Source organism: Mobula birostris, chromosome X, assembly GCF_030028105.1.
Source record: "Mobula birostris isolate sMobBir1 chromosome X, sMobBir1.hap1, whole genome shotgun sequence".
NCBI lineage: Eukaryota > Metazoa > Chordata > Chondrichthyes > Myliobatiformes > Myliobatidae > Mobula > Mobula birostris.
The window spans coordinates 2,748,008-2,772,406 of NC_092402.1; the positions used below are offsets into that span (position 1 = coordinate 2,748,008).

The 24,399-nt window shown below is 49.1% G+C and overlaps 1 protein-coding gene and 1 long non-coding RNA gene across 2 annotated transcripts in view; one reads left to right on the forward strand and one right to left on the reverse strand.

Annotated features, from left to right (window-relative positions):
• Positions 1-14,992, reverse strand: part of LOC140191387 (cyclin-dependent kinase 12-like) — a 113,397-nt gene extending 98,405 nt beyond the window's left edge. Inside the window, 2 exon segments of the mRNA XM_072248765.1 lie at positions 13,339-14,238; positions 14,240-14,992. Coding sequence (XP_072104866.1) covers positions 13,339-14,238; positions 14,240-14,397 — 1,058 coding nt within the window. The 5' untranslated portion in view covers positions 14,398-14,992.
• Positions 14,993-15,207: 215 nt separating this feature from the next.
• LOC140191388 (uncharacterized) overlaps positions 15,208-24,399 on the forward strand; it is a 42,424-nt gene continuing 33,232 nt past the window's right edge. Inside the window, exons 1-2 of the long non-coding RNA XR_011883817.1 lie at positions 15,208-15,587; positions 23,916-24,173. This is a non-coding gene — a long non-coding RNA (uncharacterized lncRNA). The remainder of the gene's footprint in view (positions 15,588-23,915; positions 24,174-24,399) is intronic.

Below are 24,399 nucleotides of genomic sequence, written 5' to 3' on the forward strand. Positions count from 1 at the left end.
ACCCTCACCCTGAATAAACAGTGACTCTGTACAGTTACACAGTGAGTGACCCTCACCCTGAATAAACCGTGACTCTGTACAGTTACATAGTGATCCTCACCCTGAATAAACAGTGACTCTGTACAGTTACACAGAGTGACCCTCACCCTGAATAAACAGTGACTCTGTACAGTTACACAGTGAGTGACCCCCACCGTGAATAAACAGTCACTCTGTACAGTTACACAGTGACCCTCACCCTGAATAAGCAGTGACTCTGTACAGTTACACACTGAGTGACCCTCACTCTGAATAAACAGTGACTCTGTACAGTTACACAGTGAGTGACCGTCACCCTGAATAAACAGTGACTCTGTACAGTTACACAGTGAGTGACCCTCACCCTGAATAAACAGTGACTCTGTATAGTTACACAGTGACACTCACTCTGAATAAACAGTGACTCTGCACAGTTACACAGTGAGTGACCCTCATCATGAATAAACAGTGACTCTGTACAGTTACACAGTCACCCTCACTCTGAATAAACAGTGACTCTGTACAGTTACACAGTGAGTGACCCTCATCATGAATAAACAGTGACTCTGTACAGTTACACAGTCACCCTCACTCTGAATAAACAGTGACTCTGTACAGTTACACAGTGATCTGACCCTGAATAAACAGTGACTCTGTACAGTTACACAATGACCCTCACCCTGAATAAACAGTGACTCTGTACAGTTACAGAGTGACCCTCACCCTGAATAAACAGCGACTCTGTACAGTTACACAGTGACCCTCACCCTGAATAAACAGTGACTCTGCACAGTTACACAGTGAGTGACCCTCACCCTGAAAAAACAGTGACTCTGTACAGTTACACAGTGACCCTCACTCTGAATAAACAGTGACTCTGTACAGTTACACAGTGAGTGACCCTCACCCTGAATAAACAGTGACTCTGTACAGTTACACACTGACCCTCACCCTGAATAAACAGTGACTCTGTACAGTTACACAGTGAGTGACCCTCACCCTGAATAAACAGTGACTCTGTACAGTTACACAGTGAGTGACCCTCACCCTGAATAAACAGTGACTCTGTACAGTTACACACTGACCCTCACCCTGAATAAACAGTGACTCTGTACAGTTACACAGTGAGTGACCCTCACTCTGAATAAACAGTGACTCTGTACAGTTACACACTGACCCTCACCCTGAAAAAACAGTGACTCTGTACAGTTACACAGTGACCCTCAACCTGAATAAACAGTGACTCTCTACAGTTACACAGTGAGTGACTCTCACTCTGAATAAACAATGACTCTGTATAGTTACACATTGACTGACCCTCACCCTGACTAAACAGTGACTCTGTACAGTTACACAGTGATCTGACCCTGAATAAACAGTGACTCTGTACAGTTACACAATGACCCTCACTCTGAATAAACAGTGACTCTGTACAGTTACAGAGTGACCCTCACCATGAATAAACAGTGACTCTGTACAGTTACACAGTGAGTGACCCTTACCCTGAATAAACAGTGACTCTGTACAGTTACACATTGACTGACCCTCACCCTGAATAAACAGTGACTCTGTACAGTTACACAGTGACCCTCACCCTGAATAAACAGTGACTCTGCACAGTTACACAGTGAGTGACCCTCACCCTGAATAAACAGTGACTCTGCACAGTTACACAGTGAGTAACCCTCACCCTGAATAAACAGTGACTCTGTACAGTTACACAGTGAGTGACCCTCACCCTGAGTAAACAGTGACTCTGCACAGTTACACAGTGAGTGACCCTCACCCTGAATAAACAGTGACTCTGTACATTTACACAGTGACCCTCCCCCTGAATAAACAGTGACTCTGTACAGTTTCAAGGCAGCACTCACACTGAATAAGCAGGCTTATCCATTTCAAAGGATTGACTGTCACAGTAAACAATGATTCTGTAGTTACACAGAAAGTGACCCTCACCTCGAATAAAGTGTAACTCTGTACACATACATAGTAACCTTCAGCCTGAAAAAAGTGACTCTGTAGTTACACAGTGAGTAACCGTCATCCTGAACAAACAGTGACTCTGTACAGTTACACAGTGAGTAACCGTCATCCTGAATAAACAGTGACTCTGTACAGTTACACAGTGACCCTCACCCCGAATAAACAGTGACTCTGTACAGTTACACAGTGACCCTCACTCTGAATAAACAGTGACTCTGTACAGTTACACAGTGAGTGACTCTCACTCTGAATAAACAGTGACTCTGTACAGTTACATAGTGACCCTCACCCTGAATAAACAGTGACTCTGTACAGTTACACAGAGTGACCCTCACCCTGAATAAACAGTGACTCTGTATAGTTACACAGTGAGTGACTCTCACTCTGAATAAACAGTGACTCTGTACAGTTACACAGTGAGTGACCCTCACCCTGAATAAACAGTGACTCTGTACAGTTACACAGTGAGTGACCCTCACCCTGAATAAACCGTGACTCTGTACAGTTACATAGTGATCCTCACCCTGAATAAACAGTGACTCTGTACAGTTACACAGAGTGACCCTCACCCTGAATAAACAGTGACTCTGTACAGTTACACAGTGAGTGACCCCCACCGTGAATAAACAGTCACTCTGTACAGTTACACAGTGACCCTCACCCTGAATAAGCAGTGACTCTGTACAGTTACACACTGAGTGACCCTCACTCTGAATAAACAGTGACTCTGTACAGTTACACAGTGAGTGACCGTCACCCTGAATAAACAGTGACTCTGTACAGTTACACAGTGAGTGACCCTCACCCTGAATAAACAGTGACTCTGTACAGTTACACAGTGACACTCACTCTGAATAAACAGTGACTCTGCACAGTTACACAGTGAGTGACCCTCACCCTGAATAAACAGTGACTCTGTACAGTTACACAGTGAGTGACCCTCATCATGAATAAACAGTGACTCTGTACAGTTACACAGTCACCCTCACTCTGAATAAACAGTGACTCTGTACAGTTACACAGTGATCTGACCCTGAATAAACAGTGACTCTGTACAGTTACACAATGACCCTCACCCTGAATAAACAGTGACTCTGTTCAGTTACACAGTGACCCTCACCCTGAATAAACAGTGACTCTGCACAGTTACACAGTGAGTGACCCTCACCCTGAATAAACAGTGACTCTGCACAGTTACACAGTGAGTGACCCTCACCCTGGATAAACAGTGACTCTGCACAGTTACACAGTGAGTGACCCTCACCCTGAAAAAACAGTGACTCTGTACAGTTACACAGTGACCCTGAACCTGAATAATCAGTGACTCTGTACAGTTACACAGTGACCCTCACCCTGAATAAACAGTGACTCTCTACAGTTACACAGTGAGTGACTCTCACTCTGAATAAACAATGACTCTGTATAGTTACACATTGACTGACCCTCACCCTGACTAAACAGTGACTCTGTACAGTTACACAGTGATCTGACCCTGAATAAACAGTGACTCTGTACAGTTACACAATGACCCTCACTCTGAATAAACAGTGACTCTGTACAGTTACAGAGTGACCCTCACCATGAATAAACAGTGACTCTGTACAGTTACACAGTGAGTGACCCTTACCCTGAATAAACAGTGACTCTGTACAGTTACACATTGACTGACCCTCACCCTGAATAAACAGTGACTCTGTACAGTTACACAGTGACCCTCACCCTGAATAAACAGTGACTCTGCACAGTTACACAGTGAGTGACCCTCACCCTGAATAAACAGTGACTCTGCACAGTTACACAGTGAGTAACCCTCACCCTGAATAAACAGTGACTCTGTACAGTTACACACTGACCCTCACCCTGAATAAACAGTGACTCTGTACAGTTACACAGTGAGTGACCCTCACTCTGAATAAACAGTGACTCTGTACAGTTACACACTGACCCTCACCCTGAAAAAACAGTGACTCTGTACAGTTACACAGTGACCCTCAACCTGAATAAACAGTGACTCTCTACAGTTACACAGTGAGTGACTCTCACTCTGAATAAACAATGACTCTGTATAGTTACACATTGACTGACCCTCACCCTGACTAAACAGTGACTCTGTACAGTTACACAGTGATCTGACCCTGACTAAACAGTGACTCTGTACAGTTACACAGTGACCCTCCCCCTGAATAAACAGTGACTCTGTACAGTTTCAAGGCAGCACTCACACTGAATAAGCAGGCTTATCCATTTCAAAGGATTGACTGTCACAGTAAACAATGATTCTGTAGTTACACAGAAAGTGACCCTCACCTCGAATAAAGTGTAACTCTGTACACATACATAGTAACCTTCAGCCTGAAAAAAGTGACTCTGTAGTTACACAGTGAGTAACCGTCATCCTGAACAAACAGTGACTCTGTACAGTTACACAGTGAGTAACCGTCATCCTGAATAAACAGTGACTCTGTACAGTTACACAGTGACCCTCACCCCGAATAAACAGTGACTCTGTACAGTTACACAGTGACCCTCACTCTGAATAAACAGTGACTCTGTACAGTTACACAGTGAGTGACTCTCACTCTGAATAAACAGTGACTCTGTACAGTTACATAGTGACCCTCACCCTGAATAAACAGTGACTCTGTACAGTTACACAGAGTGACCCTCACCCTGAATAAACAGTGACTCTGTATAGTTACACAGTGAGTGACTCTCACTCTGAATAAACAGTGACTCTGTACAGTTACACAGTGAGTGACCCTCACCCTGAATAAACAGTGACTCTGTACAGTTACACAGTGAGTGACCCTCACCCTGAATAAACCGTGACTCTGTACAGTTACATAGTGATCCTCACCCTGAATAAACAGTGACTCTGTACAGTTACACAGAGTGACCCTCACCCTGAATAAACAGTGACTCTGTACAGTTACACAGTGAGTGACCCCCACCGTGAATAAACAGTCACTCTGTACAGTTACACAGTGACCCTCACCCTGAATAAGCAGTGACTCTGTACAGTTACACACTGAGTGACCCTCACTCTGAATAAACAGTGACTCTGTACAGTTACACAGTGAGTGACCGTCACCCTGAATAAACAGTGACTCTGTACAGTTACACAGTGAGTGACCCTCACCCTGAATAAACAGTGACTCTGTATAGTTACACAGTGACACTCACTCTGAATAAACAGTGACTCTGCACAGTTACACAGTGAGTGACCCTCATCATGAATAAACAGTGACTCTGTACAGTTACACAGTCACCCTCACTCTGAATAAACAGTGACTCTGTACAGTTACACAGTGAGTGACCCTCATCATGAATAAACAGTGACTCTGTACAGTTACACAGTCACCCTCACTCTGAATAAACAGTGACTCTGTACAGTTACACAGTGATCTGACCCTGAATAAACAGTGACTCTGTACAGTTACACAATGACCCTCACCCTGAATAAACAGTGACTCTGTACAGTTACAGAGTGACCCTCACCCTGAATAAACAGCGACTCTGTACAGTTACACAGTGACCCTCACCCTGAATAAACAGTGACTCTGCACAGTTACACAGTGAGTGACCCTCACCCTGAAAAAACAGTGACTCTGTACAGTTACACAGTGACCCTCACTCTGAATAAACAGTGACTCTGTACAGTTACACAGTGAGTGACCCTCACCCTGAATAAACAGTGACTCTGTACAGTTACACACTGACCCTCACCCTGAATAAACAGTGACTCTGTACAGTTACACAGTGAGTGACCCTCACCCTGAATAAACAGTGACTCTGTACAGTTACACAGTGAGTGACCCTCACCCTGAATAAACAGTGACTCTGTACAGTTACACACTGACCCTCACCCTGAATAAACAGTGACTCTGTACAGTTACACAGTGAGTGACCCTCACTCTGAATAAACAGTGACTCTGTACAGTTACACACTGACCCTCACCCTGAAAAAACAGTGACTCTGTACAGTTACACAGTGACCCTCAACCTGAATAAACAGTGACTCTCTACAGTTACACAGTGAGTGACTCTCACTCTGAATAAACAATGACTCTGTATAGTTACACATTGACTGACCCTCACCCTGACTAAACAGTGACTCTGTACAGTTACACAGTGATCTGACCCTGAATAAACAGTGACTCTGTACAGTTACACAATGACCCTCACTCTGAATAAACAGTGACTCTGTACAGTTACAGAGTGACCCTCACCATGAATAAACAGTGACTCTGTACAGTTACACAGTGAGTGACCCTTACCCTGAATAAACAGTGACTCTGTACAGTTACACATTGACTGACCCTCACCCTGAATAAACAGTGACTCTGTACAGTTACACAGTGACCCTCACCCTGAATAAACAGTGACTCTGCACAGTTACACAGTGAGTGACCCTCACCCTGAATAAACAGTGACTCTGCACAGTTACACAGTGAGTAACCCTCACCCTGAATAAACAGTGACTCTGTACAGTTACACAGTGAGTGACCCTCACCCTGAGTAAACAGTGACTCTGCACAGTTACACAGTGAGTGACCCTCACCCTGAATAAACAGTGACTCTGTACATTTACACAGTGACCCTCCCCCTGAATAAACAGTGACTCTGTACAGTTTCAAGGCAGCACTCACACTGAATAAGCAGGCTTATCCATTTCAAAGGATTGACTGTCACAGTAAACAATGATTCTGTAGTTACACAGAAAGTGACCCTCACCTCGAATAAAGTGTAACTCTGTACACATACATAGTAACCTTCAGCCTGAAAAAAGTGACTCTGTAGTTACACAGTGAGTAACCGTCATCCTGAACAAACAGTGACTCTGTACAGTTACACAGTGAGTAACCGTCATCCTGAATAAACAGTGACTCTGTACAGTTACACAGTGACCCTCACCCCGAATAAACAGTGACTCTGTACAGTTACACAGTGACCCTCACTCTGAATAAACAGTGACTCTGTACAGTTACACAGTGAGTGACTCTCACTCTGAATAAACAGTGACTCTGTACAGTTACATAGTGACCCTCACCCTGAATAAACAGTGACTCTGTACAGTTACACAGAGTGACCCTCACCCTGAATAAACAGTGACTCTGTATAGTTACACAGTGAGTGACTCTCACTCTGAATAAACAGTGACTCTGTACAGTTACACAGTGAGTGACCCTCACCCTGAATAAACAGTGACTCTGTACAGTTACACAGTGAGTGACCCTCACCCTGAATAAACCGTGACTCTGTACAGTTACATAGTGATCCTCACCCTGAATAAACAGTGACTCTGTACAGTTACACAGAGTGACCCTCACCCTGAATAAACAGTGACTCTGTACAGTTACACAGTGAGTGACCCCCACCGTGAATAAACAGTCACTCTGTACAGTTACACAGTGACCCTCACCCTGAATAAGCAGTGACTCTGTACAGTTACACACTGAGTGACCCTCACTCTGAATAAACAGTGACTCTGTACAGTTACACAGTGAGTGACCGTCACCCTGAATAAACAGTGACTCTGTACAGTTACACAGTGAGTGACCCTCACCCTGAATAAACAGTGACTCTGTACAGTTACACAGTGACACTCACTCTGAATAAACAGTGACTCTGCACAGTTACACAGTGAGTGACCCTCACCCTGAATAAACAGTGACTCTGTACAGTTACACAGTGAGTGACCCTCATCATGAATAAACAGTGACTCTGTACAGTTACACAGTCACCCTCACTCTGAATAAACAGTGACTCTGTACAGTTACACAGTGATCTGACCCTGAATAAACAGTGACTCTGTACAGTTACACAATGACCCTCACCCTGAATAAACAGTGACTCTGTTCAGTTACACAGTGACCCTCACCCTGAATAAACAGTGACTCTGCACAGTTACACAGTGAGTGACCCTCACCCTGAATAAACAGTGACTCTGCACAGTTACACAGTGAGTGACCCTCACCCTGGATAAACAGTGACTCTGCACAGTTACACAGTGAGTGACCCTCACCCTGAATAAACAGTGACTCTGTACAGTTACACAGTGAGTGACCCTCACCCTGAATAAACAGTGACTCTGTACAGTTACACAGTGACCCTCACTCTGAATAAACAGTGACTCTGTACAGTTACAGTGACTGACCCTCACCCTGAATAAACAGTGACTCTGTGCTGTGACTCCGTGATCCTCACAATTAATGAACAGCGTTTAAAATCTGGCCGAGTGATGCCTTAACAGTCTCTCACTCAACGTTCGCAGGATGAAGTCGTTAACTTCAGGAGGTGCAATCCTGAGGTGCAGGAGTCAGTCCTCATCAGGGCATCAGACGTAGAGGACTTTAGCTACTTTAAACTCCTCTATGTTACCACCTGGGAGGCCTTGCCCTGGGCCCAGCACGTAAGTGTAATTACAAAGAAAGCAGAGGAGTGTCTCTACTTCCTTTGGAGTTTGCGATGAACTGGCAGGTCATCGAAAACTTTGACATACTTCTATAGATCTGTGGGGGAGAGTGTATTTTCTGGCTGCGTCATGGTCCGCTATGGAAACAGCAGCGCCCTTTCAGGAAATATCCTTCAAAAAGCAGTGGGTACGGCCCAGAGCATCACGGGTAAAGCCCTCTCCATCACTGAGCACTGTCACCGGAAAGCAGCATCTGTCACTAGGGACCCGCACCACCCAGGTCATGCTCTCTTCTCGCTGCTGCCATTAGGAAGGAGGTACAGGAGCCTGAGGTCACACACCACCAGGTTCAGGAACAGTTATTACCCCTCAACCATCAGGAAGGAGGTACAGGAGCCTCAGGACCCACACCACCAGGTTCAGGAACAGTTATTACCCCTTAACCATCAGGAAGGAGGTACAGGAGCCTCAGGACCCACACCACCAGGTTCAGGGACAGTTATTACCCCTCAACCATCAGGAAGGAGGTACAGGAGCCTCAGGACCCACACCACCAGGTTCAGGAACAGTTATTACCCCCTCAACCATCAGGAAGAAGGTACAGGAGCCTCAGGTCCCACACCACCAGGTTCAGGAACAGTTATTAGCCCTCAACCATCCGGAAGGAGGTACAGGAGCCTCAGGACCCACACCACCAGGTTCAGGAACAGTTATTACCCCTCAACCATCCGGAAGGAGGTACAGGAGCCTCAGGACCCACACCACCAGGTTCAGGAACAGTTATTACCCCTCAACCAGAAGGGATAACTTCACTCAGCCCACGTCTGAACTGATTCCACAATTTACAGACTCACTTTCAACTCATTTTCTTCAATATTTGTCACTTGTTGATGACTATTTTGTTTTTTTTTATTTTTAGTTTCTCGTTGCAGAGCTTGTTGCTTTCTGCAGAGCAGCTGCTTTCCTGTCTTTGTGTGCAGTTTTTGATAGTTTCTGCTGTGTTGCTTTGGATTCAGTGTGAATGCTCGTAACACAGGGCTGTACCTGGTGACATAACAGACACGAACTTGGATAATAAATTCTCTTGGCCGTTTTGAAGATCAAGCGGACAGTCAGAGACTTTTTCCCCAGTGTGGAAATGGGTACTATGAGGGGGCTTAAAGTTTAGGTGATTGGAGGAAAGTATGGCGGGGGTGGGAGGGAATGTCAGAGGTAAGTTTATTACACAGAGAGTGATGAGTGGACAGAAAGCCCTGCCTGGGGCGGTGGTAGAGACAGATACATTGGGGGACATTTAAGAGGCTCTTGGATAGGGACGTGGATGATCGGAAAATGGAAGGTTATGTGGGAGGGGATTGATCTTCAAAAATCGGCACAACATCGTGGGCCTAAGGGTCTGTACTGCGCTCGATGTCTGACAATGTATTGAAAGTAGCTCTTCCACCCGTGTCTTCACACAGTCCGCCTGCACAGTTACACCGAGGCCACCCAGTTCCTGCACATGTTCAGAGACTGTCCAGTCACTCCGCTGTCTCTCTCCTTTCCCCGCGTACACACTTCACATCCCTTTTTCCCAGTACTTAATGGACGTTCATGCTCGCCCAGGGCTGAGGCCTGGACAGGGAGTCATGGTCATAGAAAAGTACAGCATTGAAACAGGCCCCTCGGCCCATCTAGCCCATGCTGAACCACTTAACCTGCCTACTCCCATCGACCTACACCAGGGCCACTGCCCTCCATCCCCCTCCCATCCCTGTACCGGTCCAAACTTCTCTGAAACATTGAAATCGAGCTCGCACACACCACTTCCACCAGCAGCTCGCTCCACACCCTCACCACCCTCTGAGTGAAGATGGTTTCCCCTCATGTTCCCCTTAAACTTGTCACCTTTAACCCTTGATTTATCATTCTCGTCCCACTTGCCGGCCCCTCATAACTTTGTATCCCCTCTATCAAATCTCCCCTCAAATCCTCTACTTTGTGAGGAATGAAGTCTTTCATTACAGTCCGCAAATCATTCCGTCAGCCACAACCGGCAGCCTCAGACATGCCATTTCCCACAGCTGCTGTCTTCCTGATACCCCCTCCTGTCTGTTGTTGTATGTCAAGAGTTTCAGGGCAGATGCCCCAAGTTCACCCAAGTCCTGACAAATAATAAACAACACCATCAGTTCCCTTGTTGCCAGAATACTGGACCATTCCCTGCCTCCGACTGATCGCACAAGCTGTTACAGACATCACCGAGAGGCCACTCTCAGTCAGACCGACCGTGACTGGGACGGCAGACAAGATGTCTTCAGAACTGCTGGTGGAATATGAAGACATACGATGTTCACTCAGAGATCTTCGTGGGATCTGAGAACGTAGGGTGGTCACTCAGAGATCCTGACGGGAACCAAGGACATACGGTCGTCAATCAGAGCCTCTGGTGGAATCTGAGGATGTACGTCGTCACTCAGAGATCCTGGTGGGAACCGCAGACTTACGGTGGTCAGAGATCTTAGTGGGATCTGAGAACGTATGGTGGTCAAACAGAGATCCTGGTGGGAACTGAGAAAGTACAGTGGCTACTCAGAAATCCTGGTGGAAACTGCGTACATACGGCAGTCAATCAGAGATCTTGGTGGAATCTGAGGATGTAGGGTGGTCACTGAGAGATCCTGGTGATCCGAGATGTACGGTGGTCACTCAGAGATCTCGGTGGGATCTGAGGACGTCACTCAGAGATCCGGGCAGAATCTGAGGATGTAGGGTGGTCATTGAGAGATCCCGGTGGGATCTGAGGATGTAGGGTGGTCACTCAGAGATCTCGGTGGGATCTGAGGACGTACGGTGGTCAATCAGAGATCTTGGTGGGATCTGAGGATGTACAATGTTCACTCAGAGATCTGGGCAGAATCTGAGGAGGTAGAGTGGTCACTAAGAGATCCCGGTGATCCGAGACGTACGGTGGTCAATCCGAGATCCGGGCAGAATCTGAGGATGTAGGGTGGTCACTGAGAGATTCCGGTGATCCAAGATGTACAGTGGTCACTCAGAGATCTCGGTGGGATCTGAGGATGTAGGGTGGTCACTCAGAGATCTCGGTGGGATCTGAGGATGTAGGGTGGTCACTCAGAGATCTCGGTGGGATCTGAGGATGTACGGTGGTCAATCAGAGATCTCGGTGGGATCTGAGGACGTACAGTGGTCACTGAGAGATCCTGGTGATCCGAGATGTACGGTGGTCACTCAGAGATCCTGGTGGGATCTGAGGACGTACAGTGGTCACTGAGAGATCTCGGTGGGATCTGAGGACATACAGTGGTCACTCAGAGATCCCGGTGGGATCTGAGGACGTACAGTGGTCACTGAGAGATCCTGGTGATCCGAGATGTACGGTGGTCACTGAGAGATCCCGGTGGGATCTGAGGACGTACGGTGGTCACTCAGAGATCTCGGTGGGATCTGAGGACGTACGGTGGTCACTGAGAGATCCCGGTGGGATCTGAGGACGTACGGTGGTCACTCAGAGATCTCGGTGGGATCTGAGGACGTACGGTGGTCACTGAGAGATCCCGGTGGGATCTGAGGACGTACGGTGGTCACTGAGAGATCCCGGTGGGATCTGAGGACGTACGGTGGTCACTCAGAGATCTCGGTGGGATCTGAGGATGTACGGTGGTCACTGAGAGATCTGGGCAGAATCTGAGGAGGGAGGGTGGTCACTCAGAGATCCTGGCTGCTCACTAACAGCTGTAGGCTCACAGGGCCAGACACCCCCACAACACAATCCCTGATTGCTTCCTGACCCCGACAAACCCCTCTGACCCTAACCATCCTCACAACTCGCACCGTTCTCTGACCCTGGCCAGACTACTGCCCCGTCATCCCATCTGACCCTGACCACCCCCCACGACTCCAACCAGGGTCTCCTGACCCCGAGTACCGACTCCAAAACTGGCCACCGTCCACAACCTCCAGATACCGACCCCGATCCAAACACCAGCTCACAGACGCGAACATCTCCTCTGATCCCAACGACAACACCATTCCCCACATCCCCACCATCCCCCCGGCCGCCTGACCGCACTACTTTCCTATCGACCCCAGCATTCCCCCCGTCCGACCACCCCCACCGCGTGGGAGGTGCCTCACCTCCCTCCTGAAGCTGCAGGGGTGTCAGGCAGAAGCAGGCACATCTCTCCCTCTGGCTAACCCTCTGCAACCTTTCATCTGCTCCAGCCCAGACCCTCCCCTGCCTAAACTGCGGAGCCCGGAGCCCCTCTCGGTGCTGCAGGGGCTGTTCCCACCAGCTGCGCTGCACCTCCGCAGGGAAACCCTTCGTCCTGGGAAAGGTGGGGGGGGGGGCATAGACAAGCCATGAGCTCACCTGACAGTTCCTGCTCTCCTCCCCGCCTCCCCGTGGTCCCAACGACCCACGTACTGGCACCACCAGTCTCCTCAAATCCCCAGAAGTTCCCGTCTCACATTTACCTTACCCATTTACAGGATTTTATTCGCAGAGAGAGCACGGAACAGGCCTGCCCGGCCCCTCGGGAGCCACATCGACTCAACGATTTAACCCCGGCCTAGTCGCAACAACAATTAACCTACCAGCCCCTGGACCGCTGGAGGGAACCGGGGCGCTCGGAGGAAACCCACAGGGAGAACGCACAGATGGTACTGGGACCGAACTCCCGACACCCCGAGCTGTAATCGTGTCGCGGACCCCCCTACCCCAAAAGTCAGAGAGCGCTCTCTGTCCCAGAGACCCACCTTCGATCACCAACCCCCTGCGTAAAACCACCCGCCAAACCCCCCCCTTCTTACTGCTTCGGCTGGCTTTCGCCGCTCGCGCCCGCCGCGCGGGCCGGGCTCCCAGTCAGCAGCCCCCTGTACCCCACCGCGGGCTGGAAAGGAAAGGGTTAGACATGTACCTGGTCACTGGGCTTTGACTGAAGGATCTCCTGCTGCCGTAGGGGCTGATAGAGCGCCGCCTGCCATAGGGGCTCGCCGACCTCCCGCCGTACTCGTACGAGCTGCTGTGCCTGTCGTAACTGGGCGACCGGTGCCGGCTGTAGGGGCTCGAGGACCTTTGCCTCCTGCCGTAAGGGCTGGGCGACCGCATGTTATATCCAGTGTGATAGGCCGCGGGCTCCCTGGAACTGTAGTAGGGCGGGCTGACCGACTGTTTCCGGAGGGAATCACCGGGACTCCGCCGGTAGCCGTCGTAGGCACTGGAAGTCCGGGATCGATACAGCGGGCTGGCGTCGTAACCCTTGCCGTAGCCCCCAAAGGGGCTGTCGTCCCTAGTCGGGCTGGAAGAACGTCTACGCCGCGGACTCCCACCTTTCTTCTTTGGGCTGGGGGACGTCCGGTAACCCCGAGGGGCTTCCTTGCATTTCTTCTGGGTCTTCAGCTGCTCCCGGTGCGCTGACCGCTGCTCCTTCTCTTTCTTGGCCCGCTCTTTGGACGACTTGGCGGACTTCGAGTCCTTGCTGCCGCCGTGCTTGGTGACGGGTGACGCCCACCCTTTCTTACCGCCGTCCTCCTCCTCCTCCGCGGCCTGCCTCTTGGAGGAGGTCCTCTCTCTGCTGGAGCCGGACTTGCCGGACTCCGGCCGCCTGCCCCGCTCCCTGGCCCGGTCGGCCTCCTTCGACTTGTGCTCCTTGGCCCGCCTGTGCGGGTGGTGGTGGTGCTTGTGGGCCCGGGCCGACTTGTCCGAGCTCGTCCGCTCTTCCCGCTCCCTCCGCTCGGAGCGGACGGTGGCCTCGGAGAAGGCGTCCGAGTCCGAGCTGATGTCGTCGTACTCCACCAGCGACTTCACCTTGGCCAGCGGGGTCTGGGCGGCCACCCCCCGGGGCGTCCCGGCCGTGCTTGACCCGGCGGCGCCTGTGCCTGGACGCCGCCTTCCGCCGCTCCCTGCCGCCGCCGCCGCCGGAGCCCAGACGACTGCCTCCATCCGCCTTGCTCCCAGCTCTCTCCGAGCCTGGCATCCCACAGAAACACAACAACAAAAAAAAAAGAGCGAGAAAATTAAAAGGTCAAGAGTGAGCTGCCGGCTGCCCTGATCCTCTCGGCCAACATTCACCCCAAGTGTTCTTTTTCTTCCATAACCTTTACACTGTTTCTCTCAACAACTTCGGGCTGTACAGTGGGCTGCCTAGGGCTTGCAAATTTTCCCCTGTTTTGGCTCCTGGAGAGGCTATTTTTTTTTTAAACAGGACAGGCGCCGTCCCCCAACATTTTTTTTTTAAAAAAAAACAACTTATTTTATTTCGTTCTGAGTTCAGTTCGAGTCCCGGCAAAATTTGGATTAGCGAACGGCAGAGGAGAGAGAGAGAGGAAAAAAAAACTTGTTTCTGGTGATTTTAAGTTTGTATCAATGATGACTCCCGGGAAATGACTCCGCCAGCGTGTATGTTGGACTGTCAGCGCCGGGGTTAGAAGGCCAGGAGCTGCGCCCGGCCGCTCCCGGCGCCGATGGAGGCGGATTGCTGGCGCCCTGCCCCCGGCTCGGCCAACACCGACGCCATTGCGGCTTCAGTATCACTTCGCCGGAAGTTCACACGCTGAGCGGGGGGGGTCAAATATCTACTTCCGGACCGGCTGCCGTACCGCTCCTCCCAGGCATCAGGTGGCGCCCCGACGCCCTGCGCTACCTCCTCCCAGGCAGCAGGGGGCGCCCCGACGCCCTGCGCTACCTCCTCCCAGGCAGCAGGGGGCGCCCCGACGCCCTGAGCTACCCGCCCCCCCACCAGGCGACGCGCCGCTCGTCGCGGGCGGCTGCGGTGACGCTCCCCCCTCTCCCGGGCACCGGGTGGCGCCGTCGCCGGCGACCGCCGTCACGTGGACCGCCGCCATTTGCCGCGGGTGCGGAGAGCTGAGGGAGCTCCCCGCGGCTGACTTCGGACGGCAGCCTGCCCCCGCACACACACACACACCCCCGGCGGCTGTTCGTGGAGGGAACGCGGGTGTTGCCCGTCGTCGCAGCCGCTTCCAGGATGCGATCGGCGCTGCTCCAAAACGGCGGAGGTGCTTCTTCCAGGCGGCCGCACGCTGCAGTACTCGGTGATGGACGCACGGGGGCGAGGCCTATCTGTAGTAACTCGGCCAGGACGGCGGGCGGCGCTGTCGGCGGAGTCACCTGATTGGATGGTCAGTGCCCCCATACTCACCTGATTGGGTGAGTGATGTCTCTCAATATTCGTTCCCTGTTCTGATTGGGTGGTTAATGCCCCATATTCACCCAATTGGGCAGTTAATACCGCCATATGCCCCTTATTGGGTGGTTAATAACCCCATATTCATCCGATTGAGTGGTTAGATGGTTAATGCGCCCATATTCACCCAATTGGGTAGTTAATACCCCCATGTTCATCCAAATGGGTGGTTAATACCCCCATGTTCATCCGAATGGGTGGTTAGTACCCCCATATTGATCTGATTAGATGGTTAATGCCCCCATATTCACCCAATTGGTGGTTAATGCCCCCATATTCACCCAACTGGGTACTTAATACCCCCATATTCATCCAAATGGGTGGTTAATACCCCCATATTCATCAGATTAGATGGTTAATACCCCATATTCACCTAATTAGGTGGTTAATAACCCCACATTCATCCGATTGGATGGTTAATAACCCCATATTCATCCCACTGGGTGGTTAATGCCCCCATTTCCCCCTATTAGGTGGTAAATACCTCCCTCTTCGCCCATTTAGGTGGTTAATACTCCCATATTCCCCATTTGGGTGGTTAATACCTCATATTCGCCTGGTTGGATGGGTCACGCCCCTATATTCACTTGGTTGGGTGGTTAATACGCCAATATTCACCCAATTGGGCAGTCAGTACCCCCATATTCATCTGATTGGGTGGTTAATACCCCCTTATTCCCCTAATTCAGTGGTTAATACCCCATATTACATAGAACATAGAATAGTACAGCACAGTACAGGCCCTTCGGCCCACAATGTTGTGCTGACCATCAAACCCTGCCTCCCATATAACCCTATGCCACCTTAGATTCCTCCATATAACTGTCTAGTCGTCTCTTAAACTTCACTAGTGTATCTGCCTCCACCACTGACTCAGGCAGTACATTCCATGCACCAACCACTCTGTGAGTAAAAAACCTTCCTCTAATATCCCCCTTGAACTTCCCACCCCTTACCTTAAAGCCATGTCCTCTTGTATTGAGCAGTGGTGCCCTTGGGGAAGAGGCGCTGGCTATCCACTCTATCTATTCCTCTTATTATCTTGTACACCTCTATCATGTCTCCTCTCATCCTCCTTCTCTCCAAAGAATAAAGCCCTTGCTCCCTTAATCCCTGATCATAATGCATACTCTCTAAACCAGGCAGCATCCTGGTAAATCTCCTCTGTATCCTTTCCAATGCTTCCACATCCTTCCTATAGTGAGGCGACCAGAACTGGACACAGTACTCCAAGTGTGGCCTAAACAGAGTTTTATAGAGCTGCATCATTACATCGCGACTCTTAAACTCTATCCCTTGACTTATGAAAGCTAACACCCCATAAGCTTTCTTAACTACCCTATCCACCTGTGAGGTAACTCTCAGGGATCTGTGGACATGTACCCCAAGATCCCTCTGCTCCTCCACACTACCAAGTATCCTGCCATTTACTTTGTACTCTGCCTTGGAGTTTGTCCTTCCAAAGTGTACCACTTCACACTTCTCCGGGTTGAACTCCATCTGCCACTTCTCAGCCCACTTCTGCATCCTATCAATGTCTCTCTGCAATCTTTGACAATCCTCTACACTATCCACAACACCACCAACCTTTGTGTCCCCTGCAAACTTGCCAACCCACCCTTTCACCCCCACATCCAGGCCGTTAATAAAAATCACAAAAAGTAGAGGTCCCAGAACAGATCCTTGTGGGACACCATGAGTCACAACCCTCCAATCCGAATGTACTCCCTCTACCATGACCAGGCAAGCCAATTCTGAATCAATTCTGAATCCACTTGGCCAAACTTCCCTGGATCCCATGCCTTCTGACTTTCTGAATAAGCCTACCATTGGAACCTTGTCAAATGCTTTACTAAAATCCGTATAGATCACATCCACTGCATTACCCTCATCTATATGCCTGGTCACCTCCTCAAAGAACTCTATCAGGCTTATTAGACATGACCTGCCTTTCACAAAGCCATGCTGACTGTCCCTGATCAGACCATGATTCTCTAAATGCCCATAGATCCTATCTCTAAGAATCTTTTCCAACAGCTTTCCCACCACAGACATAAGGCTCACTGGTCTATAATTACCTGGACTATCCCTACTACCTTTTTTGAACAAGGGGACAACATTCGCCTCCCTCCAATCTTCCGGTACCATTCCCGTGGACAACGAGGACATAAAGATCCTAGCCAGAGGCTCAGCAATCTCTTCTCTCGCCTCGTGGAGCAGCCGGGGGAATATTAGGTCAGGCCCCGGGGACTTATCTGTCCTAATGTAGTTTAACAACTCCAACACTTCCCCTCCCTTAATATCAGCATGCTCCAGAACATCAACCTCACTCATATTGTCCTCACCATCATCAAGTTCCCTCTCATTGATGAATACCGAAGAGAAGTATTCATTGAGGACCTCGCTCACTTCCACAGCCTCCAGCTACATCTTCCCACCTTTATCTCTAATCGGTCCTACCTTCACTCCTGTCATCCTTTTTTTCTTCACATTATTGAAGAATGCCTTGGGGTTTTCCTTTACCCTACTCGCCAAGGCCTTCTCATGCCCCCTTCTTGCTCTTCTCAGCCCCTTCTTAAGCTCCTTTCTTGCTTTCCTATATTCCTCAATAGACCCATCTGATCCTTGCTTCCTAAACCTCACGTATGCTGCCTTCTTCCACCTGACTAGACTTGTCACCCATGGTTCCTTCACCCTACCATTCTTTATCTTCCTCACTGGGACAAATTTATCCCTAACATCCCGCAAGAGATCTCTAAACATCGACCACATGTCCATAGTACATTTCCCTGCAAAAACATCATCCCAATTCACACCCGCAAGTTCTAGCCCCATAGCCTCGTAATTTGCCCTTCCCCAATTAAAAATTTTCTTGTCCTCTTTGATTCTATCCTTTTCCATGATAATGCTAAAGGCCAGGGAGTGGTGGTCACTGTCCCCCAGATGCTCACCCACTGAGAGATCTGTGACCTGACCCGGTTCGTTACCTAATATTAGATCTAGTATGGCATTCCCCCTGGTCGGCCTGTCCACATACTGTGACAGGAATCCGTCCTGGACACACTTAACAACATCCGCCCCGTCTAAACCCTTGGAGCTAATCAGGTGCCAATCAATATTAGGGAAGTTAAAGTCACCCATGATAACAGCCCTGCTAATTTTGCACCTTTCCAAAATCTTCCTCCCAATCTGCTCCTCTGTATCTCTGCCGCTACCAGGGGGCCTATAGAATACTCGCAATAGAGTAACTGCTCCCTTCCTGTTCCTGACTTCCACCCATATTGACTCAAAAGAGGATCCTGCTACATTACCCACCCTTTCTGTAGCTGTAATTGTATCCTTCACCAGTAATGTCACCCCTCCTCCCCTTTTCCCCCCTCTCTATCCCTTTTAAAGCACTGAAATCCAGGAATATTGAGAATCCATTCCTGCCCTGGTGCCAGCCAATTCTCTGTAATGACCACTACATCATAATCTCATGTATGTATCCAAGCTCTCAGTTCATCACCTTTGTTCCTGATGCTTCTTGCATTGAAGTACACGGACCTTCACCCTTCTACCTTACTGTCTTTACACTGTTTATTCTGCTTCTCTTTCCTCAGAGCCTCTCTATATGTTAGATCTGGCTTTACTCCATGCACTTCTTTCACTGCTCTATCGCTCTGGGTCCCATCCCCCTCGCAAATTAGTTTAAACCCTCCCGAACCATGCTAAGAAACCTACCTGCAAGGATATTGCTCCCCCTCGAGTTCAGGTGCAACCCATCCAATCTGTACAGGTTCCACCTTCCCCAGAAGAGATCCCAATGATCTAAAAATCTAAAACCCTGCTCTCCGCACCAACTCCTCAGCCACGCATTCAACTGCCATCTCCTCCAATTCTTACCATCACTGTCACGTAGCACTGGCAGCAATCCTGAGAACGTCACCCTTGAGGTCCTGTTCTTCAGCCTTATGTCTAGTTCCCGAAACTCACAATTCAGGACCTCATCCCTCTTCCTGCCTATGTCGTTGGCACCAACTTGCATCACAACTTCTGGTTGCTTTCTCTCTCGTACCAGGATGTCGTGCACCCGGCCAGAGACATCCCGGACCCTGGCACCCAGGAGGCAACAAACCATGTGGGTGTCCTTCTCACGTCCACAAAATCTCCTGTCTGCTCCCCTGACTATATAGAGTCCCTAATGATGACAGCTCTCCTCTTCTCCGTCCCACCCTTCTGCACCACAGGGTCAGACTCAGTGCCGGAGGCCCTGCCACCGTGGCTCACACCTGATCGGTCATCCCTGCCAACAGTATCCAGGACGGTAAACTTAATATTCAGGGGAATGGCTACAGGGGTGCTCTGCACTACCCGTCTGCTCCCCTGACTGTAGAGTCTCCAATGACGACAGTTCTCCTCTTCTCCGTCCCACCCTTCTGATTGGGTGGTTAATACCCTCATATTGCCCTGATTTAGTGGTTAATGCCCCATATTTACCCGGTTGGGTGGTTAATGCCCTCATATTCCCCCTATTGGGTGGTTAATAACCCCATATTCGCCCGGTTGGATGAGTTGGTTAGTTACTGCCTGTTTTGCCACTGACGTTTAGGGCAACAGTGAAAGTTTTCTTCATTGCAGTTTCTATGTGAAAAGAATTTTGACCAGTCAGGGTTGTTGGCCCTGGGCTGAAACCCTGAACCTGGGGCACCAGTGGACCACTGTTAGTCTGGCCTCAAACCTTTGACCTGTTCGGCATGGGTGACCCTCTCAAGAGTCAGAGCAGAAGACCCTGACTCTCCGGGTCATTGAGGCACGCAAGCCTCCAACCCCTGCGACCAGGTCGTGACCCTCTGAGAGGGATCGGGTGAGTGACGTCCCCAGTGTTCGCTTCTTGCTCCGATAGTGTGGTTAATGCCCCTCCCTCCCCCCCAGAATGATCCACCTGCTGTGGGATATCGCACAGCGAGGGCTTCCGACAGGCGCAGGTGGTGGTAAGGGGGAGCGCTGAAACCAGGGGCCCAGGCAGTGGTCAGTGAGCAGGAAGGTATAGGCACCTGGTGAGCCTGTTTGGGGTTCAGTCTGAGTTGAGGAGAAGATGGAGCTGGTATAAGATGAAAGGGAAAGGATGTCCAGTGCATCTGGGTACAGATTAGATATAGTAAAGAGAAATATTACTGTTGGGACGTGTCTAAAGGCCACCGAGTAACAACTTACAGTGCAGAGACAATCAACCATGAAAATATCTGGCGCCCTGGGTAAGATTTTACTGCTATGCTGAAGGTATTTCACTAGTGCACATGCGCCGGTCGTGCACGCAGCCTGGTACAGCCGTTCCCATCTATTCTTACTTTCTAATTTACGTTATGTTTTGTTAATTTTTTTTTCTCACGGTAACACGTCGAAGCTGCACCCTCTCCAGCATGCTGGTAGAGAGAGTTTTATAGAAACATAGAAAATAGGTGCAGGAGTAGACCATTCGTCCCTTCGAGCCTGCACCGCCATTCAGTACGAGCATGGCTGATCATCCAACTCAGAACCCTGCCCCAGCCTTCCCTCCATATCCCCTGATCCCTTCAGCCACAAGGGCCATATCTAACTCCCTCTTAAATATAGAGAGTGAACTGGCCTCAACTGTTTCCTGTGGCAGAGAATTCCACAGATTCACCACTCTCTGTGTGAAGAAGTTTTTCCTCATCTCGGTCCTAAAAGGCTTCTCCTTTATCCTCAAACTGTGACCCCTCGTTCTGGACTTCCCCAACATCGGGAACAATCTTCCTGCATCTAACCTGTCCAATCCCTTTAGGATTTTATACGTTTCAATAAGATCCTAATTCCAACGAGTATAAGCCTAGTTCATCCAGTCTTTCATCATATGAAAGTCCTGCCATCCCAGGAATCAATCTGGTGAACCTTCTTTGTACTCCCTCTATGGCAAGGATGTCTTTCCTCAGATTAGGGGACCAAAACTGCACACAATATTCCAGGTGTGGTCTCACCAAGGCATTGTACAACTGCAGTAGTACCTCCCTGCTCCTGTACTCAAATCCTCTTGCTATGAATGCCAACATACCATTCCCCTTTTTCACCGCCTGCTGTACCTGCATGCCCACTTTCAATGACTGGTGTATAATGACACCCAGGTCTCGTTGCACCTCCCCTTTTCCTAATCGGCCACCATTCAGATAATAATCTGTTTTCCTATTTTTGCCACCAAAGTGGATAACTTCACATTTATCCACATTAAATTGCATCTGCCATGAATTTGCCCACTCACCCAACCTATCCAAGTCACCCTGCATCCTCTTAGCATCCTCCTCACAGCTAACACTGCCGCCCAGCTTCATGTCATCCGCAAACTTGGAGATGCTGCATTTAGTTCCCTCATCCAAGTCATTAATGTATATTGTAAACAACTGGGGTCCCAGCACTGAGCCTTGCGGTACCCCACTAGTCACTGCCTGCCATTCTGAAAAGGTCCCGTTTATTCCCAGTCTTTGCTTCCTGTCTGCTAACCAATTCTCTATCCACATCAATACCTTACCCCCAATACCATGTGCTTTAAGTTTGCACACTAATCTCCTGTGTGGGACCTTGTCAAAAGCCTTCTGAAAATCCAAATATACCACATCCACTGGTTCTCCCGTATCCACTCTACTAGTTACATCCTCAAAACATTCTATGAGATTCGTCAGACATGATTTTCCTTTCACAAATCCATGGTGACTTTGTCCGATGATTTCACCGCTTTCCAAATGTGCTGTTATCACATCTTTGATAACTGACTCCAGCAGTTTCCCCACCACCGACGTTAGGTTAACCGGTCTATAATTCCCCGGTTTCTCTCTCCCTCCTTTTTTAAAAAGTGGGGTTATATTAGCCACCCTCCAATCCTCAGGAACTAGTCCGGAATCTAAAGAGTTTTGAAAAATTATCACTAATGCATCCACTATTTCTTGGGCTACTTCCTTAAGCACTCTGGTATGCAGACCATTTGCCCCTGGGGATTGATCTGCCTTTAATCCCTTCAATTTACCTAACACCACTCCCCTACTAACATGTATTTCCCTCAGTTCCTCCATCTCACTGGACCCTCTGTCCCCTACTATTTCTGGAAGATTATTTATGTCCTTAGTGAAGACAGAACCAAAGTAGTTATTCAATTGGTCTGCCATGTCCTTGTTCCCCATGATCAATTCACCTGTTTCTGACTATGAGGGACCTACATTTGTCTTAACCAATCTTTTTCTTTTCACATATCTATAAAAGCTTTTACAGTCAGTTTTTATGTACCCTGCCAGTTTCCTCTCATAGATCTTTTTCCCTTTCCTAATTAAGCCCTTTGTCCTCCTCTGCTGAACTCTGAATTTCTCCCAGTCCTCAGGTGAGCCACTTTTTCTGGCTAATTTGTATGCTTCTTTGGAATTGATACTATCCCTAATTTCCCTTGTCAGCCACGGGTGCACTACCTTCCTTGATTTATTCTTTTGCCAAACTGGAATGAACAATTGTTGTAGTTCATCCATGCAACCTTTAAATGCTTGCCATTGCATATCCACCGTCAATCCTTTAAGTGTCATTTGCCAGTCTATCTTAGCTAATTCACGTCTCATACCTTCAAAGTTACCCTTCTTTAAGTTCAGAACCTTTGTTTCTGAATTAACTATGTCACTCTCCATCTTAATGAAGAATTCCACCGTATTATGGTCACTCTTACCCAAGGGGCCTCTCACGACAAGATTGCTAATTAACCCTTCCTCATTGCTCAAAACCCAGTCCAGAATAGCCTGCTCTCTGGTTGGTTCCTCGACATGTTGGTTCAAAAAACCATCCCGCATACATTCCAAGAAATCCTCTTCCTCAGCACCTTTACCAACTTGGTTCACCCAATCTACATGTAGATTGAAGTCACCCATTATAACTGCTGTTCCTTTATTGCACACATTTCTAATTTCCTGTTTAATACCATCTCCAACCTCACTACTACTGTTTGGTGGCCTGTACACAACTCCCACCAGCGTTTTCTGCCCCTTAGTGTTATGCAGCTCTACCCATATCGATTCCACATCCTCCCGGCTAATGTCCTTCCTTTCTATTGTGTTAATCTCCTCTCTAACCAGCAACGCTACCCCACCTCCCCTTCCTTCATGTCTATCCCTCCTGAATATTGAATATCCCTGAACGTTGAGCTCCCATCCTTTGTCACCCTGGAGCCTTGTCTCTGTGATCCCAACTATATCATATTCATTAATAACAATCTGCACTTTTAATTCATTCATCTTGTTACGAATGCATTATTTGTTTTTTTTTAGCGCTGGAAATAGTTACATCCCGACACGTGGGCCAGAAGCAAGGTCTCATTGTGTATTCCAGGGACCAGCTAATGCCGGCTGGTTTAGCGAGCAGAGCGGCGGACACCCCTGCTGAAATCCGGAGGAAAACACGCAGAGGATGCAGAGGGGGATCACAAAGTTGAGGAAAGAGGACCGGGCCGAGACAACAGAGACATATGTCGAAGAGGACTTTGGTGGGCAACACCGTTTGGGCTGACCGGAAGTGCACTGAGAGCGGTAAGTGTGAAGGAGTTGGGTGCTTACTGATCTGGTTAACAACAGATGCTGCAATCCGGGTCATATTACGATCGAGGAACGTGTTTGTAGACTGGATATTGAACTCTTTACTGTTGGACTTCGGCCACATTCCACCGAGATACAACACTTGGCGGCACGGGAGGTCGTTCCTGCTGTGGCCATCGAACGTGCAGCTCCTCCTGTGGAGGGTCAGACACCCTGAGCC